The 20,417-nt window shown below is 52.3% G+C and overlaps 1 protein-coding gene across 1 annotated transcript in view; it reads left to right on the plus strand.

Moving 5' to 3' along the window:
* The window catches only part of IGDCC3 (immunoglobulin superfamily DCC subclass member 3), a 90,745-nt gene that overhangs the window by 60,104 nt on the left and 10,224 nt on the right, over positions 1-20,417 (plus strand). The window contains exons 6-9 of the mRNA XM_048076341.2: positions 3,828-3,986; positions 10,505-10,670; positions 18,854-19,101; positions 19,459-19,623. Coding sequence (XP_047932298.2) covers positions 3,828-3,986; positions 10,505-10,670; positions 18,854-19,101; positions 19,459-19,623 — 738 coding nt within the window. The remainder of the gene's footprint in view (positions 1-3,827; positions 3,987-10,504; positions 10,671-18,853; positions 19,102-19,458; positions 19,624-20,417) is intronic.

Below are 20,417 nucleotides of genomic sequence, written 5' to 3' on the forward strand. Positions count from 1 at the left end.
AAAACCTGGCCGGTTTTCAGGGGGAGAGGCAGCTATATTTTGCTTAAAGGAAATCATTCCAATTCTGGGCCGGTTTTTGAGTGTCACACAATCAATTTTGAATTTAATTTCCTTGGGAATATGTTGTAGCCCCTGACCACAAACAGAATTCCTGTGTCTCGCAGCGCATGAAATGTCAACATTCATTAGAGAGCAGGCTCTGAGAGAAACGTAAAATCATTAAGGGTTTGTTCAGGGAAGATAGGGCTTTTCCTTTCAGAGCTACGCACTTCAGGCTGGGACCTGTATGTGTGCACAAATGAATATCCCGGGCACTTACTGCAAAGCCTTTTGAATGAATGACGATTTTAATGTATCCTTACCCTTTAAGTGACAGGCCACTGAGCTGGCCTCCATAAAAGGTACCAGGGCAGAATAATACACTATTTAGAGAGATATAGAAAAGTGAGGCGAAAAAGAAAAGACAGTGATTATCTGATAGCGTTATACAGAAGTTGTCAGAAAGGGTCGCACAATGGGAAGGAAATTACTAAAGAGGGAGCCATTCAAAAAGTAAACCATACAACAATTGTAGGAGCCAATTAATTGGTAACTTATTGGACACAGAAGCTTGCAATAGATGGCTGACTGGTTGACAGGAGCGCCGTTCCTGTAAGTGTTTAGAAATAATAGAGTAAATTTCACCACTTCACATCCTGAATAGTCAACTGTTGCAATGTACTCTAAATATGCTAATCCGCGGTGCCCGGTGTCGGACAGAGCAGGAGACCCATGCGTCTAAAAAGTGGAAGGCTACTATGGCACAATACAAAGAATTCACAAAAGACCTAAATGATCAACATTAGAAAGTTGTTACTTTCTTTCAACTCGCTACTTATAAAAGAAAGGCGTTCGTGTTGTTGCATATTCATATCGCCCGGCACGTTTTAACGGGTCCCCGTAATTGGTGCCGGTGTGCCAATCACTGGTTGAGCAGGCGGAGAACGGGCTCCAGAAAGCGTCACATACCCCTAGTAAAAGAAATAACGGGGCTCCCAAGCCCTGGACTTCACCCCAACAGGAAACCTGGAGACCTCTACTTGTCCAGAGCCGGGGCGTTATTTGGGAGCATCTCCCACTTGGAGAATGGACTGCTTTATTAATCAGTCACTGGCTGCTCTTCACAACCGGCTGAACCTTCATCCCTCTTCAGCTGGGGAGTGAGATGATCTGGCAGACATTTCCCCCTAAACTGGCTTGTTCTCAGGCCTCCAATTTTCTGCTTTTGACTTCATAAAAAGAGGCGGAAGGTCATAGTAAATGAGGAAGCCTGTGTGGGTCCGGAGAGCTCTGGGGACAGAGCAAAAGGGTTAGTTTTTGCAGTCCTTTGGATCTCCACCATGGAGAGATGACTTGGTGATGGAAAGCAATGCCAGAAACGTGGGTTTGCAGGGTCTGAGTCCCTTGATCCAAGCCACTCAGTTCTCCCTGTAAGAAAAACAGGGTTAAAAGGTGCAGATGTTGCTCTAGAAACCCTTTCCAGGACTTTTTGGAAAGCAGCAATTGAGCGAGAAGCCTATGGGCTGATCTGGCACGGTGATCCTGGCCGGCTGCTGGAGGTGGCCACGCTCCCCGAATCAGATGGCAGTCCCCTCGGGATTTCTGAGCTTGGAGGGCTTTGTTCTTCAGGGAAATGAAAGATGCTTGGCTGACAGGAGACGTTTCTTCGGAGCATCACCCCTGTAATTAATAGTTGAAGCTGGGGAGACAACTGAGGATGTATAGATGCAGGTATTTGGACTTTGCAGGGTACCTGCTGCAGGCTGGGTCTTTTGTGCTTAAATTATGTAGCACATTGTAAATAATACACTAAATCTGCTGACATTCAAGTCACATTTCTGTGGTATTTCTTAAGGCAACGATGTGATGAAGCATCCAGGTGGGGACACTTCGCATCTTTCACTGATCCCGTCCCTCCCTCGAGAGGGTGATTTGATTTTCACACCTATTGTAAATACAGACTTGCTAAAGGTCTAACTTAAAAGATGAAATCAAGTTCAATTTGAATTTAATTCAGACCTCTTTACACTTCAGTTCAAATGATGTTTGAAGGAAATGGTTCCTTCTTATTGCTCATTAAATGCGGGACAGGTCATGTTTTACTGTCCTTTTTATGACCGAGCCATTTACTGCTGCAGTGGCTTGGCCAGCTATGTGATCATTTAATCATTTAACGACATTGTTTTTCTCTGTCTAGAAGACCCAAGCATTTTTCTTTGCAATGCAAATAATGAAGTGATCTGGCATTGCCTGCCTAATGAAGCAAGGAATCCTTCAAGTCTAAAAATTTCCTGAAAAACAATGCAAAGAGCGTGGCAGGAGAAACGGTGATGAAGTGCCGGATAGCTTTCAGTCCCCGTTTTGCCAGTGTTTCCTAGCACGATGCTGCAGCAACACCTTCTATTGCAAAAACACAACTCTGTTTCTCACAGCAGGGAGAGCCAGGTCTCCATCAGGGGCCATTTTTGGGTACAGCAGGGGCTCTGAAGGGAATCCTTGAGGATAATGGGGTGGGATTTTTCCTTTCACCAAGTACAACTTTGAAGTGGAAGACGCAGTCTCTTCTGCTGTTGTGGAGCACACACGTGCGGTAGGCTCATGGGATGTTCAGACGGGGCAGTCACTAAGGCTGGTTCTTGCTTCTCCATTTCTGTAAGCTCCTTAAACTCCTCCCTGAGCAAACATGAGAGAGGAACTGGATTCCTGCTTCCCATCTGATGAACGTGTGCTCTCCTTAACTGCTCCTCCAGCAGAAGTACTCCCCGCCTTGCCCCTCTGCTCAGACACCCTGACACATGCTAGGATTGATTTAGAGCTGCCTTTGTCAGGCAGCGTCTTAAAACACAAACCAATGAAACAATAAAAAGCAATAGTCTGATACTAATGAAACACATTGTAATTAGAGCTGGCTGGGAATTCTCCAGTGAAAACAGGCTTTGAAGGAAAAAGGCGAATTCTCCGATACTGCTATTCCATGCTAAGCACTTCCAAGTGCTTCAAAACCTTGTGCTGGAGTCCAGGCGTGATTTTCTAGAAGCATTGCTGCTCTCCTGCCAGCCTGCTTCATACCCAGCCCTCAGGATGAAGGCAACCCTTTCGTGATGCCCTTCCAAGCCAAAGCAGCTGGCCAGACCTAACCATCCAGCTCGGAGCTGGGCTCCTTGGCTCTGGGCTATTCTGTGTGTTCAGGAGCGAAGGAACTGAAACTCCAGTGTTCACATAGTTTCCAAAAGCAACGAGACAGATCCTTCAAGGGTTAGCAGATAAAAAAAGCACCACTTCTAGCTCAGGAAATGCCCAAGCCATAAATTGTTCGTGGCTGGGAGGGTGCAGCAGGGAAGCACTGCTGGGGGGTGGCTGCTCTCCTTCCCAGAGCATCTACCTCTGTTGGCAACAGGCTGTTCAGCTGCCTGGATCCAATGTATCAATGGCTCACGGAAAGTGATATGATTTCTTTTGGTTTTATGGCTTTATTGGAAAGCATTCTGGGAGCTTTATCTTAACCTGAACATGTTAAAAGCTTCCAAATTTCCTGTGACGGTGCCTTAGTTTTCCAAGCACAAAATGTGCTTTTGGGCAAACACTTAACTGAGGATCCTGGTTTCCTCCAGAAGGCAGCTCTGCTAAGAGCATCAGCTAAAACCCGTTGACTTTACTTGGCAAATCCCAGTAACAGAGCACGGTGCCACTCCATAGGTACTTAAATCGGACCTCACCGAGGACTGTGCGCTGGGACACTTCACACGAAGGCTCAGGATGTGACCCTTACCCTCTTCTCCCTCTTTCAGACGGCCGCCCGATAGGCGTGGAGGGGATCCAGGTGCTGGGCACAGGAAATCTCATGATCTCGGACCTCACCGTGCAGCATTCTGGCATCTACGTGTGCGCCGCGAACAAACCCGGCACGCGGGTGCGACGGACCGCGCAGGGCAGGCTCGTGGTGCAAGGTGAGCAAACTGGGTCTGGCAGAGCGACGATGCCCGCTTTGCTGTGCCCTTTGCACGGTCTCTGCCTGTCTCCTGGGCACTGTGATGGGTTGGTTTGGACTTCTTGGATAGTATCAGACAAAGCACTTCTTTTCTACACATGGTTTTGCAGGTGGGTGTAAGTCTCTGTGTCCCAAACAGGTGAGTAGTGGCCAAGCATCATTAAACTGGGGCCTCAGCTGCTGGGTTGCAGTGGCTGCCCACCTCCTCAAGGTATTTGGCTTGACAGCACGGGCTGAGTTAGTCAGCCAAATCACCTCTTACCCTCTGCATGGTTCTTAGTGATGTGGGGACGTGGGCACTGTTCTCATATGGGATGCCTCTGCTTGATGGAAATCACAGCTACAGTGATATCCAGTAGTGGATATCACTCACAGAGTATTGCTCCCTGACCTGAAATGGCCCGAGTAAATGTAAAGCCATTTCCAGGAAGTCAGCAAGACCCTTTGCTGTAGCAGTTGACGCTGTGTCTGAGCTCTTTGCCGCAATGTGGGTAAAGCACCCTTTGGGGTTCGTGCCCAGGGAGTGCAGGCTGCTCCCCTTCCCCACAGCAACTGTCCCAAAATGTCACTTGTAGAGGGTGATTCAGCCCGGAGCAGCGATCAGCGCTCAAGAAACCGAGCAAATCCCCTCCACATGCTCCGTGCAACCAGTCTCCATGGTGAGGGGAGCCAGGCAAGTATTTCAGAAGGCAAACCCAGCTGGCAGCGTGCTCTGAATGGCAGTAATCCGCCCCTGATTACAGGCACTCACCTCCTCTTCAAGCTAGTCCACTTAAAGCATCTCGCACTCTCATCAGTTCACTCATTAACTATTGACTGATGATATCCTGAATCTAAAATTACACACCTCCTGCTGGAGCAGGCTAATTGAACCTTTCATGCTGGTGATGGGGAAAGTGCCCTGCTCCAGCCCTGATGCTCACCTGACAGGTCCTGGGAGCGGCTGCCGGTGATCCGGCACCACAGGGCTTGTGCAAGGCTGCAGCCCCTGGATGGTGGCATTCCTCTTCCCTTTTGCCTTGGCAGCATCAGGGAGCGATGCAGAAAGAGAATGTGTACAGGGCTGCTTGCTCCTCCTGAGTCCCAGGTGATAACAGGGGGGGGAAACTTGCCATCTCTTTTGCTGCTGCATTTTTGGGTGAGCAGTGCAACGAGTTGGCCTGGGAGTCCCCTTGTTAAGAGAAACAGAGCCCAGGCATTGCGAACAACCTGGCTGTACTGATACAAACCATTCAGAGCTGCTGCAGGATGGCTCTGCACGTGGTGCATGCAGCTGAGGCCGTGAACCCAAACGCAAAGCCGACGTCCAGGTATCAGGCAGGCAGAGCCGAAAGAAATTCCTTGAAAAATCTATGAAGTTGTAAAACTACAGCTATTGAATGCTGTTGGCTGCTTCAGTTAGCAATTGGATGAGAGGGGAAAGGCAGCACAACTTCTCATCGCTACGGATCAGCAGTTCTCAGTCTCTTTGGAGAGTTGAACAGCACCCCCGAGCAGTTGCTCTGTAGCGTTGAAGTACATCCAGGGTAGGATCACTGTGGATTTTCACCTGGAAAACCAAGATAAGAATTTGTCCTCAAAACTGGAAAAGGAAAATGGAAAAACTGGAAAAGGAAAGGGTCGTCGGAGCCCTTCGCCGTGGAAGGGAGTTGCTTCTGTGATCAGGATTAGCGAGAAGTGGGAGTGGTATGGAGAAGCGTGGCCAGGAGCTGAACCCGTGCTGCCATGCACAAAGTGTTCGTGTTTTGGGGGCCTGGCCACCCCCAGGGGAGCAGCTGGACTCATCCCAGGTTTGCTCCCCCCTCCCTCTGAAGCAGCTTCTCCCTCTGAATCTCATTTTGCCGGAATTTTCCAGCTGAGAGGTACAAATGATTGCTGTTAGGTTTGTCTGGGAAGAAAACCCCGATAATGACTGACATGGGAGACTGGGGGTTTGATCTTTGTGGAGACGTCAGCGATGCAAATTACATCCGCAAAGAGAAGAAAAGCAAAGAACAGGCCATCAAAAGCCTGGCTGGAGAGGAAGTTAGCACAGGGCTGGGACAATGGGAGCGTCCTCAAAGCATGCCAGGCCAGGTACTTGCTGCCTTTATGCGGGGCCCTTGAAGTGCCTGGAGGCACAAATTAACTTGCCCCGCGCCTTTTGAAGGAGGCACGGTTTTATATGTGGGAAAGCCGGGCAGAAAGGGCCACGTTTCCTGCTATAAGGCGAGGAGTTAGCTGGGGCTTGGGAGCACATCCTCCCTCCTGCTGCCACCTCCGCCCCGCTGCGGGCTGCCAGCGGCGGTCCTCATCCTATAACAGCATCCCCGGAGGTGTCCCGTCGCAGGGCTCTGCTCTCGCTCCAGCCTTTCACGTCGCAGGCTCTCCTTCAGATCATCTTATTATCTTCCTGGGAATTCCTCCTCCCTTCCGAGGATAAGGCCTCAATCCCCCGCTCCCTCCCTCCCTGCCCTCCCCTGGCCGTTCGGGCTCCTTTGATCTCTTTTGTGAGGTTCTCCCACAAGAAAGTTTCCATTTTCTCTTTAAGATCCCGGCGCAGCCATTTGAATATTGCTTTGTGCCGGGCTGCGATTGAAAGCCTCGCGGGGGGAGCCGAGGAAGGGCCGAACGCTGAACGGAGCCGGGCCGTGCGTGTGGTGCAAGGGACGAGCAGGCTTCGGTGGCAAGGAAGGGGGAAAAAAAAAAAAAAAGAAATCAAAGCGCTTTCCCTCTACCTCCTGCGCAATCTTTTGTGCTTTATTATGTGTTTGGTGTCATAACAAACTGATGGGCTGTGAATGGCCAGATGGTCACCAGTGTTCTCTGCTCCACGCTTCATTTCCTCCTGAAAGCTATGCAGAAAAATGAGATCCCATCTCATAAATGAGTGCCCATCTCAAGGCCGGGGTTTTGAAGGCACCGCTGACAATGGCTGCCTTGTTCGCCCTGCTTGCTGCTGGCAGAGCCGGGCATCGCTCCGTGGTCCAGCAGATCCGGCCACCGCTGCGTTTCCTGATGTTTCTCCCATCGCCCCGGCTCGCTGGCGTTGGCGAGCCTTGGCTGCGGGCTGGAATTTGTCAGCAGAGGTATCGCGGTTACTGGTTTAGGCTCGGCGCTGTGGTTGGCCTCGAGTTTAGCCCCGGCTTAAATTCGTGCTGCAAAAACAGCTCCAGTCCCTGCCGCGTGGGCCCGCGTGCCCCGGGGAGCAGAGCCCATCCTGTGCTCGTTTTCCTCGCCAAGAAAAGGAGCCGTGCAGGGATAAAGGCAGGAGCTCAGATCTCATCCGTCGGGGTGCAGGAGCGAGCTGGGGTGCCTGCGCCCTCCGGAGCATCCTCCCTGGAGCACGCAGGTAGGTGACACGGGGACGTTCACTGCGGAGGAGCTGCAGCCTGCGCCGTGCCGGGACGAGCAGGGCACACGATACTCGCTGACAGCCGAGGGACAAACGTGTGACAGCCTCCCTGGTGTGGGCTCTGCCCGGCTCCCAGGGGACACACTCACAGTGCCCGTCTTTGGCCGTAGGAATCCCTCCTACAGCTTGAAGAGTTAGTTACTCACCTAAGCATCCGCACACCTGTGGGCAGCGGAGGAGAAGCAAAGTGAGGGGCAGTTCTTTGTCCACCTCCTGCCATCTGATGCTGTGCTTGACCGACCGCCCTGCTGCCCGGTCTTTATAACCTTATTGTGTATTCTGCTGGCCTGATTTATGAGATTTTGTGCTTTCCAGGTTGTGCTTCCTTCTCCTCACCCCAGTCTCCCTCCCTTAACCTGCTACTCTGGCTAATTGAGAATTAACGAGTGCTTAGCGCTTCGGTGCGAGGTGCAGGCTGTCACCTGGCCCTGGTACCTCGAATTTCCCTGGAACAAACGGCACACCCCAAGCTCATGCCAGGGGCTGTGGCCGTGCAGGGAAGCTCCCCGTTCCCTGGGGTGGGGCTGGTGGCCGGTCCCTGCTCAGAGGAGATGTCCCCAGGGGCATGGGGCCAGCCCGGCTCTCCCGTTGCAGCCCGCTGTTACGGTGCGTCTTGGCGCTGTCACAGTTTGGTGAGCACAGCGAAACCGACTCGTTAACGATTCTGAGGGTGGTATTAAAAAAAAAGCGTTATTGCTTTTTGATACCAGTGTCACGCCTTTAAATATTCATTAAAGCTGCGTGATCCCCTCCCTCCCATTAAGCCCCGAATAATCAACGCTCCGGGTTCCTCGTGCTTCTGTTCCTATTGATGTGGCAGCAGGAGGGCATCTCCCCGCAGCAGTGCCTGTCCCCACGTTCAAACCCCGGTGGCACCCAGCCCATATCCCTTCTCTGATGCTGTCAGGTGCTGGTAATGGGGACAGGAGCCTTCTAAGTCCATACAGCCATCTTTTAAGGCTTCCCGCTGGGGTCTGGTGCACCAAACACCCAGTTTCTGCTGCAGCCTGGGCCTTTTTGCTCCTTTTGCCCTGAAAAGGAGGAGGGCAAGAGCTGAGCGGGACAGAGCAGTGCCCACAGAAAGTCAGGAGGAGCGGAGCAGCAGGAGGACAGAGCTCAGCACCATCCAGCGAGGGGCCACCCACTCCTCAAAGAGTTTGAGTGAGTTGAACGGGGGGCCGGGGCTTTGCTCTGGTTGGGTTTAGCAGGACAGCGAAGAGGAGGGAGCGCAGGATCCTTAATGAAGCCGCTGCCGGGAGCTGGGAGCTGGCTGTGCCCTTCCTTGGCATCGTGTTTTGCGCATGCGAGTGTCACGGGCACAACCTGTGGGATGGAAGCAGGGAGGTGCACGGCCACTTGCAAAATAATCGCGCCTGCAAAAGCACGCCAGCACAAAGCGGGGGGGCGGGAGGTTAAGGGAGTCTTGAAAATCAGGTCTGTACCACGACCCTAAAGGGACCGTTCGCTGCGGGGCAGAGAGGTTTCTCGCCCGTTTGGCCACGCTTCCAACTTGTATGGAACCGATCCTGAATTTTATTTTAATTTCTAAGTCTAGGGGAAAAAAACGTGGAAAGGAAAAGAAGGGCAGCGCATTGACTGGCACCCAGGGAAGTTTAGCAGGAGGCTCTGGAAATGTGTGTCCGTTAGGCTGCTGGGATCAGGTTCAGCAGACCCGAGCGGCAGCAGAAGTGGCCTGACCATAAACTCCGCCGGGGGACACCCCCGACTGCTGACATGAGTCAGGGCTGCCATGCTCCGCTTCCCTTTGATTATTAAAAATGGAAGAGGGGGCTCCTGCAAGGCAGAGCGGCTCTGCAGTGAATTTCTGTGCCTTCCTGTTCGCGGGACTTACAGTCTGCATGGCTTTGCTCTCAGACGCCGGCACCTTTTGCTGCGTTTTGGCCCTGCTGCAGTGGTAACGGTGCTGTCCCCTTGCACACGTGCAGCAGGGGAAGGGTTTTATTGTCCTGTGCTGCCACAGCAAACCCCAAGGGTTCTTTTGGCCACGAACCACAAGGCTCTGCCCTGACATAGCAGCTCCTGCTTGGAAATCCCGTGCTTGGAAAACGCCCGTGAGCGGTGCTGAGCGCGTCTCTCTGGCTGATCTTGCTTTTGTGGAAAAATTTAACGCTGGCCGTCCATTGTGCGACGCTGGTTGGTAAATTCATTACGGGCCCGTGCCTCTCATCTGTTTGTCTTCATTGTGGCTGCTGCTGGTTCTGCGTGATTTTCGGTCCCAGCAGCAACGTGGAGTGTATTTATCACTTTGCCCTTTGAAGCGTAACTGCTCGGATAAACTCACCTATTTGGCAGTGTTTTGCAGGCCGTGCTTTCTGTAGGCTGATACACTGCTTTATTCTGATAAATGATTTTAAATCTATTCTGAGCTGCTGGAAGCGGGAGAAATCGCTTTCTGTTTACAAACCCTGATGTTGAAGGTAAAAAACATTTGGTTGTGAGGTGAGCAGCAATTACAGGCTCCGCGGAGTCTTCTGCAAGGCTCGGCAGGACCAAAAGGGTCCCGGGCTGCAGATCTGGGGTAAAAAGGGCTCCCCAGTCCATTGCCGTCAGGAGAATCTGCAGCAAATCGAATATTTCCTGGGGACAGAAGAAGCTGCCAGACTGCTGTATGTACATCCACACCTTACAATCTGTTTGCTAATGCCGTACGGGTCCTTTGGGTGAGGCCATGGGGTGTTGCTCTGCCGTTGAGCAGGACTTCCCACCCACCAGTACCATCATTTCAGCACGTAGTTGCTGTCTCCATTCCTCAGCATTCTTTGTGCTGTCCGTGCATGCTGGTTTTTGCAAGCTTCTCTAGTAGAGGGCTGACTTCTGCCAGGGTGATGGATGTGCTTGGTGCCATGCTCAGCAAAACACCATGCACGCTTTCTCTTTTATACGTTACCTGCTGCTTGTGCTGTGGGTTAGCCAAGTATACCTGGATCTGACAGCACCAAGACTTCCCTTCCCCATGTTCCCAGGCAGATGAGGCTTATAGGAGACCAAGCTATGAGGTTTGTGCCACGGCGAAGTGAGGTCATCATGATTTTTCTCATCCTTCTCCTTGTTCTTCCCTGCAGCCCCTGCGGAGTTCGTGCAGCACCCCCAGTCCATCTCGAGGCCCGTGGGGACCACCGCCATCTTCACCTGCGTGGCCCAAGGGGAGCCCCCGCCGCAGATCACTTGGCTGAGGAACGGGCAGATCCTGGAGACCAGCGACCACATAAAGCTGAAGAATAACAACAGGTAAGTCCCCGCGCGCTGGCCAAAGCAGCTCCAGGTGTCGGGCAGCAGCAGCCTGGAGTCACCCTGCACGGAGGACTCATGTCGCTACCTGGTGGCCCAGAAGTAGCTGTCGCTGCGGGAGTATTTCATGTGATTTAGCTACAAACAGGATCAAAATGGACAAAGACAGCTTGCACTGGCTTCAGCTTTTGCAGAGCCGGCTGATTTGAGGCAGATGTGGGCGTTTTGGAGCGGTCGGTGAAGGCTGGCAGTGAGCAGTGGGCTCTGCGAGATGTCCTGGTGAGCTGTGCAGCCTTGCTTGCTGTAGCCCCGTTGTGCTGGGCGATGGTTTGTGTCCTGGGGGCCGAGATGGGCACGAGAGATCCAGAGGCACTGCCACCCTGTGGCTGGGGCACCTTGCTCGGGGAGGACACTGGAGGTGGCTCAGCTTCAGCAGGCGAGGTGGGCAGCTGCCACGCATCCCTCAGACCGGGGCGCTGCTCCCTTGGGAGCGAGGCTGGATTAAAAGTCAGCATTTTGAACAATCTTGACTCCAGTGGGGGGCCTGGGAGGGAGGTTGGCTTTCTTTCTGTGTTAGCAAAGGGCTAGCTTGAAGATGGTGGTGTTCAGAAGCAGGATTTGTGGATTTGACTTGGGCTCTGATACAGTAAAACACTGGAGCATCCTCTCTGGTCCTACCAGCTGCACTTTGTAGGCTTACATTTCAGTGCTCTGCTTCATTATACCAGGACGTCAGTGATAGACCTTGACTGATGATGCAGGAGCCTGGCAAAAGTTTTTCTTTTGTCCTGATCCTCTTCTGGGTATTTCTGGAAGGACCGGAGGCTGTCCCTGAGGCTGGCAGGTTGGGTGCTGTACCGCAGTGGGGGAACCGTCCTTTAACCCCTGTACAGCGACCTGTTTGGGTGTGCAAATGCCTTTACCCCTCTTTGAGAGAATATTCGCGTGGAAGCTGACTGTCACTGAACTTCAGCCCTTTATCTCACCGGGGAAGGGTGTTTTCTCTGAGTACTAAATAAATAACCGCATTTCCATGCGAGGGGACGGGGATGTTTGTACTGCAGAAATGATACGGTGCGATGCTCTTAGCGTGAAAATTACAAGTTGACAACAGTTTCTATGGAAATAGCATTGAACAATATACTGAAAAATAATAGGAGCTGTGTTGTAAACCTAAATTATTGGTAGAGGTTTGTACTCTAGTGTCATATAGCTGCTGTCTGTGTTAACAAACGTATCTCATGAATACAGCCCCACCTCGATGGAGGGTCTGGACTTTCAGTGTAGCCTGTGCGGGCACTATGGCATGTATGGAGAACATTGCTTTTATTTTTCTAAGGCTCTCTGTAATACAGCTGTTTGCTTTCAGGATTGAGGCTTTCGTAAGCTTTATTATATGAAGGACAGAAGGATGTGAGTTGCAAGAAGGATAAAGTGTGGATTGTAATAAGATCTTCTTGATCGGCGGAGGTTTTTCTGTGCTGGAAGTTTTTAGAAAGCTTCGGCGAACTTTGTGCATGCACACAAGGACACCACTCATTCCAGGCTCGTGGTGTTATGGTTCATGTTTTCTGAGGCATGTGTGCCCTTGTCATACGAACAGACCAGAAATGGGAGAAGGGAAATCAGTGCATCCCCTTTATTGACCAGGTAAGACTTAGATGGACGTGATGATCTGAGAGGTCTTTTCCAACATACATGAGTCTATGATTCTGTGGCCAAAGACTTTTTACAAGTGGTCATTGAATCCATGACAAAACTCACACTGAGTTCAGATCTTCGTCTTTACTGGGTGCCTTGCCTGTGAAATCTTTCCTTTCCACTGCTCAAGGAAGGTAGACGTAGGGTCTTCGATTGTGGTCACGACTCCTGACCAGGTCCCAGTGCACTACACGTGCATATTAACTGAGACTTGGTGAACATTGTAATAGTATTTTATGGCAATCATTTAATGCAATTTAGCTCCAGTCTTCTCCATTGCAAGCTAAACGATCAAATTACATTGCATCTGTCCCAGGCTGGGGGAGCTCTGCCCGTTACTGGGGCTCAGCTGACGTGTGGCATCTTCTTAAGCTATAGTAACGCGATTGTAAAGCTGAGCCCTAAGGCCATCATGCTTCATAACGTTCAACTTTTGGCTTCTTTTGCCCTAGTTTTGGTCTATTCCAACCCTCAGCTTCAGGAAAGTGGCTGTGCCTGGTGGTTTCCAAAGCTGTCAGTCTGAAAAATGCCCTTGCTCATACAGCGTGGCTGGGTGCTCCATGAATCGGAGCCACGAATTCCTCCAGGAATCGGAGGAAACAAATCAACGACTGTTTTTTTTTCGGAGCTTTTTCAAGTTGTCCTTTGTTTCATTCCCATGGGCATGAGTAAGTGCTGTAACCCTCTTAGTTCCAGGCAGAATCGGTTTGTGATTATGCCTTGGATTTATCAGCCTATTGCACTTGGAAAATATTTGTCCATGTAAAGATGGATCGCAAATCTACTAGTAATGAAGCTGCTAAACTGCACCGTGAGCTCTTTAATTAGATTACATGGTTTCCTAGAAAATTCATTTGGATTAAAACTCTGCTTAATATGGCAATAAAGGTCTGAATGCCCCCAAAGGGATTTTTTTTTTAAAAAAGACTAAATCATCCCAAATCGTATCATGTGCTAATTGATTGCAAAATGTATCATTGTGAAGAACCTCACTCTTGCAGACGAACGCAGCTGGAAGCGAGGTCCAGACCTGCAAGACATGGGGCATGTAGCTGCAAACCCAAGGAGAACAAACCCTCAAGGTCAGGGGGCTTCAGAAGACCGTCCTTGTTGAGGTGGGATGGCAGCTTCGGGGCTGGGCTCCCTGCAGGTTGGCCGTGGCTGCTTGTACAACATCATGCGGGTCTCCAGAGCCACTCGCCATGCGATTTCCAGCCTTGCAGTGCAGTAAAATAAGCCTTGCAGGCTGTGTCTGACAAACACCTCTTCCCTCGCGGTCCCTCCGATCGCCTGATGTGTTGACGGTTTCTTGACACATTAGCGTTAAAGATCAGCCTTCTGCTGTGCCCTCTCCAGAGGTGGTGGTTGTGTTTGGAAAATGCCAGCTGTGTGGGAACAAAATATCCAATCGATGATTAGCAAAAATCAAAAGCGGTTCTGGGCTAGCGGATAATTGTTGATGAAAAATGCATGAAGGCTCAGGTGGAGGGAATTGTGGGGTTTTCCATTAAAAGCTGTGAATAAAAATCACCGAGGGGGCTGACGCTGGGGGTGTCTTGCCATGCGGTGCCGGGGCTGTCGGCGTGATGCTGCACTCAGCTCTGCTCTCGGGTGGAGAACTTGGTGGAGCCTTTTGGACTTGGGTGGAGCTGCCCCTGATAATCAGAGATGCCGTGTCCCCATTTTTCATGGGGTGATCTGGATTGATCACGATCCAAATGCCCCAGCCCGAGAGGTGCAGTGGGCTTTTCCAGCTGAATTCCCACCTGGCATCAGCAGCCCGGCCTGAAAGCAGAGGTGTCGCTGCAGGGGGAAGGGGTGGTGACTGGCCACATTAACTGTGAGCTTGTGGAAAATCCTGCTTTTTAGGTTATTACTCCAAAATTTACAAGGAAGCATGAAATAGCACCCGAATTACTGCTCTGAAAGGTTTACTGCTTTCCTTCCTTTAACCCAATCAGGTTCAGGGGGATAATTTTCAGCCCCGAAGTATATCACACCGTGGGGTTTATATTGCCGTAATAGCAAGGAACAAAGGCCAACATCTTCAGAGGAGGCAGGCTCTAAATATTGATTTTCCAAGGAGATTTTATTTACAAAATGGTAATTAAGGGACTTCATTTGTTCCACAGGAAAAAGGCGACATCAGAACCCGGGCTCAGGTGGCATTTGCTCTCCTCGGTGACCTTTGCTTATGAAGTGTCTCCTTTTTAAATTCTTCCTCGCTGGTTTGCCCTTGTTTTAGGGCTCTGCGAATGACTCACTGTAAGGGCCTTGGACGCTCAAGGCTCATCAGAGAAAATATTCCTCTGCAGTTGAACTTCGGGACGACTTTGCTTTTCTTGCACTGGTTGTGTTACTTAATCCTATTGCAGACAGGGAGAGCGGGCTTCCCGCAGAAATACCCATGCAGCCGGGGCAGGACAGCTGTTTTGGTACCAAACCCAGGGAAACTCCAACCTGTCATTTGCAAGGTGGCGTTTTGCCATGAAACCCATGTTAAATGGGTTAACCCTGGTACCTTCGGGGTTCACACCCCCACAAACTCTGGATTTTGTAGGGATTTGACACCTAAAGGAAGGTGCAGATTATTTATGCAATGAGCTCGAAGACCTTTGGTGGCTCTGGCAGGGCACCGCATAGAAAATCCCAGCTCAGTTCCCAGAAGCATGACAAATAAGTGCGCGGAGGACCGGGATGTGAACCAGCTGCTCCTGATTTAAGCATAATTTATGGGTTTGACTTTGTGGGGAAGACGCGTGGGGAGGCTGCGCGGGCTCCTGATCGCCTTCGCAGGGAGGGTCTCGGCGCGAGCAGCGGGGCAGCCGCCTGGCCCTGCCTCCCGCAGCGAGCACGGGTCCTTACAGAGGAGCTTCGAGGCAGGACGGAGCCTCTCATGGGGCAGCCCAAGCTCAGCCTCCCCAGGGTTAGGTTGGGTCCTTTTTCTCTCCAACGCCGGTGGCCATTGATGGAAGAAAGCTCTGAGGACTTTCCACTTTGCAGCAGAGCTCTGCCAGCTGTCCGTGCTGTCACAACCAAAGCAGGGATCTCCCCTCCTTTCCAGGAGCTCTTCCCGAGGTGTTCTGTGCTCCCCTGCGGTCCTGTGGGTGTAAAAGCTTTCCTGCTTTCTGCCGGGACAGGATTCAGCTACGTCTGTGATTGCAGTCTTGATTCATGAAAACAGATCGAGTGGCAGCCAGCTCATCCCATTTTGCAGAAAAGATGCTGTAAGACAAATCCCCGTCCTGCCAGATGCTGTCCCCTCCCAGAGGTGCAAGAAGGAGCAGCATCTCTGACCAGCTTTGCAGGGCTTTGCAGCCAGCACGGGGCAGGCGGATGGCTGGGATGGTTTCCTGCAGCGCCGTGCACCCCGCTGGGGCCGGCAGCATCCCTCCAGGGACCCCACCGGGGTGAGTCTGTAACCGCAGAGCCGGGCTGCGCCCCTGGCTGGCGTGCTGCAGGACCTGCTAAACATAAACCTGTCGACGTGGGAAGGGATTGTTCTCCTGTGTAACGCAGCCCAGGGAATTTCAGTTTGGGCTAGGAAGCTCTGTATGGTATTTAATTTTTGGAGACGTAAGGACACGCTTAGGGAGGGCTGGGGACGATCTGCAGTGTCCCTCTGGTCCGGTGAGTGTCCCCCTTCACGCCTTGCACCCTATTCTTAGCCTGGACCAAGGCAACCTCCAAAGGCAGGGCACTTCTGCAAGGCTGCCAGGGCACAGCACCAAGGGGAAAAGCCCCTTTGTAGCGTGCCAGCGGCTGGCAGCCCGTAAGGAATTGAGGCAGAGCAGGGAACGGTGCTGGGATGCTGATGCTGGGCGTCTGCGTGCGGCCCCAGCGCATTTCCGTAGCCACCGCCACTGCAGAGGGGCTGAGCGCTAGCAGCAGCCTGCTCCGCATTAATTTCATCACACTCCCTCCTTTGTGCGCCTGTGCGCGCGCACGCTGCTGTCCTTCCAGATGGGCCCCTCTTCTCCTTTGTGCTGCCGAATCGATGAAGAGGCCGCCTTCAGTTCTCAGACTTTTTTTTTTTTTTTTTTTTTTCAGAGGAGCCTTTGGAAAGCCGATCTCCGGTCAGCGGCCCGGACCCCTGACCCGAGCCAGATCAGTCATCTTGATTGCCTCCGAGCTGCGAGACAGCTTGGGAATAGGCGGCTTTCGAGCTGCCTCCCGTTTCCCTCCGTGCCGCGGCTCGGCCGGGTGTGAACGTGCAGCAGCTCCTCTCCCCACTTCCATCACTGCCTGTCAGGGCATTGTGCGGAGCCGTGACGGAGCCCTCGGCTCGCCGAGCGCCTTTGGTGACCAGCAGAAAGCCTTCTGGCATCTCGCCGCGCCCGACGTGCTCGCGGCGCTGCCAGTCTGGCACTCGCGGGAAAGTTTCCCAACAGCAGATGTCCCGAAGTGACAGATTTTTTTTTCCCCTTGACGGGAAGGAAGAAAAGGACGCCGCATATTTCAGATGGTTGACACGCGGAGACGCTCTGCGCCTCCTTGCGCGGCAACTACATATTTCCCTTTTGTTTGAGCTTCCTTAAAAAAAAAAAAAAAAGGGCAAAAAGCAAAAAGCGGCCAAACCTGGGAGAGCTGGGGACCACGCCGTGCCGCGTCCTCTGCATCCCAGGGGTGCTGCACAGGGGGGAATTTTGTCGATAATTCGGGTGGAGAGGCACCAGCTGGGGTGCCACTGGGGTGCCTGTAACTCACCGGCAGCCCCTGCCCTCCTGGCTGCTGCCAGCAGGTTTCAGAGCTCACGCCGGGGCTTGCAGCTTGTAGAGCTCTGCCTGTGTGTGTTAGAGGGCCCGGCAGGGAGAGAAAGGCCTTGTTTTCATGGACCTGGTGTGTAAGTGCCACCACCCCGCTGGGACCTCTGCAGAGAGGCAGCTGGGATGCCCGGCTCCGGCTGCCAGTGGCCACCGCTACCCAAACAGGCTCCCCTCTCCCCTCCTCTCACTGTTTTAAACTCAAAGCAAACAAATACGCTCTTGGAGGCAGCGGGGTTTAAGTGCTCCTCATTGTTCCTGGGCAGCTTTGTGCCTGGGAAACTTGAGGCTGCTCTCGACGTGCGTGCCAGCCCAGCCTGGCTGCTCCCGGTGCCCAGATGCGCAGCGGCTGCGCGAAAATAATCGCGGCTTTGACGGCGCAGGAGGAAACGCCACCGCTCCCTGCTCACATCTGCTTCGTGCAGGGCTGCGAGTGCAGCTTTTGGACTTTATAATCCTTCTGTCTCCTGCCGTCTGCCCTCGCAGGAGTCGGGCTTTGCTGGCACACTTGAGCATCGGGTCTCTCCTCCCGCCGCCCCCTCCCGGCTCCGGCTTTCTCCTCCCGTTTATTCAGATCCGTGGAGCCTGTGGCTATCGGGGCTTAGGGCTGATTCTCTAAAATCACCATATCAGCTGAAAACATCACATTTGATATTCCATTTACAATGTTACCAAGGAAACAAAGGGCCAGGACATAAATAGATGGCTGTTAAACATTTGTTCGCTCACCATGGCCCTGATAATTTGCGAGGCAGGAATACAAATGTTAAATCAACAGCAATAATAAATTTTAATGCAGGGAGCCCAATATTTTGCCGCAATTAGAAGAAGCATTCATTCTGCGTACAGGCAGGCAGTGGCAAGTTAGTTATCATCTCCACCTCCCATGTTTCATCTGCATAAAGGGCAGCTTTGGTGATGACTCCCCAAAAGCCGTGAAGCACCCCTCACATCAGCAGAGGTGTAAGAGCATCCGAACGGGACTAAGAGCATCATAAGCCTCTTTTCATCGTTACCTTCCTGAGCTCGTGCCTTAAGGCTGGTACAACATCTCCAGCACTAAAGGCTGGAAGCAATGCGGGGAGACTTCCCCCAGCCCTATGTCTTGGCCAGGAGATGCGCTGGGTTTTTATTTATGGGGTCTTGTGCCTGCTGAATACTCACAAATTGAATCGTTTTGTTCCAGGCTTGATTTCAGGAAGAGAGCAAGCCCTGGAGAGAGCAGAGCTTTTGCTGATGGGTCTCTGTTTGTAAATAAGTTTTCTTAAGACAAGCTGTTTTGCACGCTGAATGGCAAGATAGCGCCAACGTGCTGCACATTTATTTCTGAGTCAATGCTTGCTGCTGTTGTTTTAAAGATCCGGGGCTGGCCCTGAAGTTGCCCAGCGATCACCAGAGGGCCATGCAGCTCAGCAAGGTGTGAGGTGCCCACATGTGCATGGGGTCTGCTTGTCCCTCTGTACTCGCATCCCAAGTGCAATCCTGGGGTTCAGGACGGAGATAATCTGCCCCTCCTGAGGTCCGGGAAATGCCACATCCACCTCCTGAGCTTTTATTTCCCCAAAAAACACCACCCTGCAGCTTCCTGGGGTCACAGCGTGCTTGGCCCTGGAAATGGAGGCTTGTTGGATGCCCTGCCCTCGCAGCCTCGGCTGGAGGGGGGGACTTGTGCTGGAGAGCGCTCAGTGTGATGCTTGTCCCTCTCGTGTCCCCACGCAGCACCCTCTCCATCTACGGGATCAACCAGGCGGACGAGGCCATCTACCAGTGCATCGCCGAGAACAGCGCCGGCTCCACGCAGGCCAGCGCCCGCCTGACGGTGCTGTGGGCGGACGGGCTGCCCGGGCCTCCGCAGGCCGTGAAGGCCGAGACGGTGTCTGCAACCACCATCCAGGTGTCGTGGAAGGAGCCCCTCCAGAACACCAAGGAGATCATCGGCTACGTGCTGCACATTCGGAAAGCTGCAGGTACGTCTCCACCTTCCCCGGCCTTAGCAGAATTGAGCCATGAGGCCCAGTAGGTAAGGCAGGCCTGCACTGCCATAGATGGTGCTGCTATGTCCTCCATCACCCCCATGTTTCTGAAAGACAGAGATGAGGCAGTAATGGTGATATAAACACCAAAAAAATGGGGAGAGTGAAGCTGCACGGTCAAATCTTGCTGCTCACGTAGGTCTCTGGCAAAGCACACAGAAATGTAAGCAGAAAAGGGTTTGGGCAGGTACAGATCCACGTTAGGGACCAAAGTTGCTGCTTGCAGCATCCGTTTAGTCCCTTTAGCTCTTGCAAAGCCTAACACAGCTCTGTTCTTTCTTCCCACTTCAGATCCCATGGAGATGGAGTACCAGGAGGCTGTCAGCAAGAGCACCTTCCAGCAGCTGGTGACTGATTTAGAGCCCTCGACCAGCTATAGCTTCTACATAAAGGCTTACACCTCCCGCGGTGCCAGCAAGGCCTCAGAAGTCACAGTGGTGAGCACGCTGGGAGAAGGTAAGGAACGCTTTGCACGTGGGCCATCAGATGCTAAATCCTGCTGTGCGTAGCAGCGGCGCCAGTCACCCCGATACCTTCTCTGAGTGCCTTGGCCCACAGCCTGTGTTGTCGCTGCTCCTTGTTCCCACTCCTCCTCACACCCTGGGTTCTTGTGTAAAGCTCACTTGTACCGTTACACGGGGATCGCCTGATGGCCTTAAACGCGGCGTTACCTCTCACAGCTTGTGTTGTTGTGAGTGCAAGTCGATCCTTTCCGCCGTCTGGTCGTGTATTGCAGCTGCTGTGGGCTTTTCCTAAACTGCTTGCTAAGTGCAGATTTCCTGTTCAAGAAATGTCTCAGCATTCTCCAGCAGCTCTGGTACTTACAGTTCTTACTTGATAGGTGCCACATCTTTCTGATTTTGTATTTTGTTCTGCTCTACCCTGGAGAAAAAACACTGAGCTGAGCCGTCCAGACCCCCAAGTCCCTGCCTTGGAGCAGCCCTGTTTCAGTGGGAAGTTACAGTGTTCTCCAAGGCTTTTCCCTGCCTTGGCCTCCCAGACGTGGCTACCAGTTTGCGTCCCCAGTAAGAAAGTGGGTGCTCTGATGCAGGGCACTTGCCTGCAAACCACAGTCCCAGCATTATTTGTCAAACATCATCCATCTGGCAGTGGCATCGTAGGAACATTTTCCTCATCTCGTGTGCCTCTCCAGCACCTCTGAATCCTGTCTCGTCTCACTTACTGAGAGTAATTTCCTAGGAGGGTTGCATTATTCTCATAAACACTCAGTAATTAGGAATTTGCAGCAG

The sequence above is a fragment of the Anser cygnoides genome, chromosome 11 (genome assembly GCF_040182565.1).
Source record: "Anser cygnoides isolate HZ-2024a breed goose chromosome 11, Taihu_goose_T2T_genome, whole genome shotgun sequence".
Lineage (NCBI taxonomy): Eukaryota > Metazoa > Chordata > Aves > Anseriformes > Anatidae > Anser > Anser cygnoides.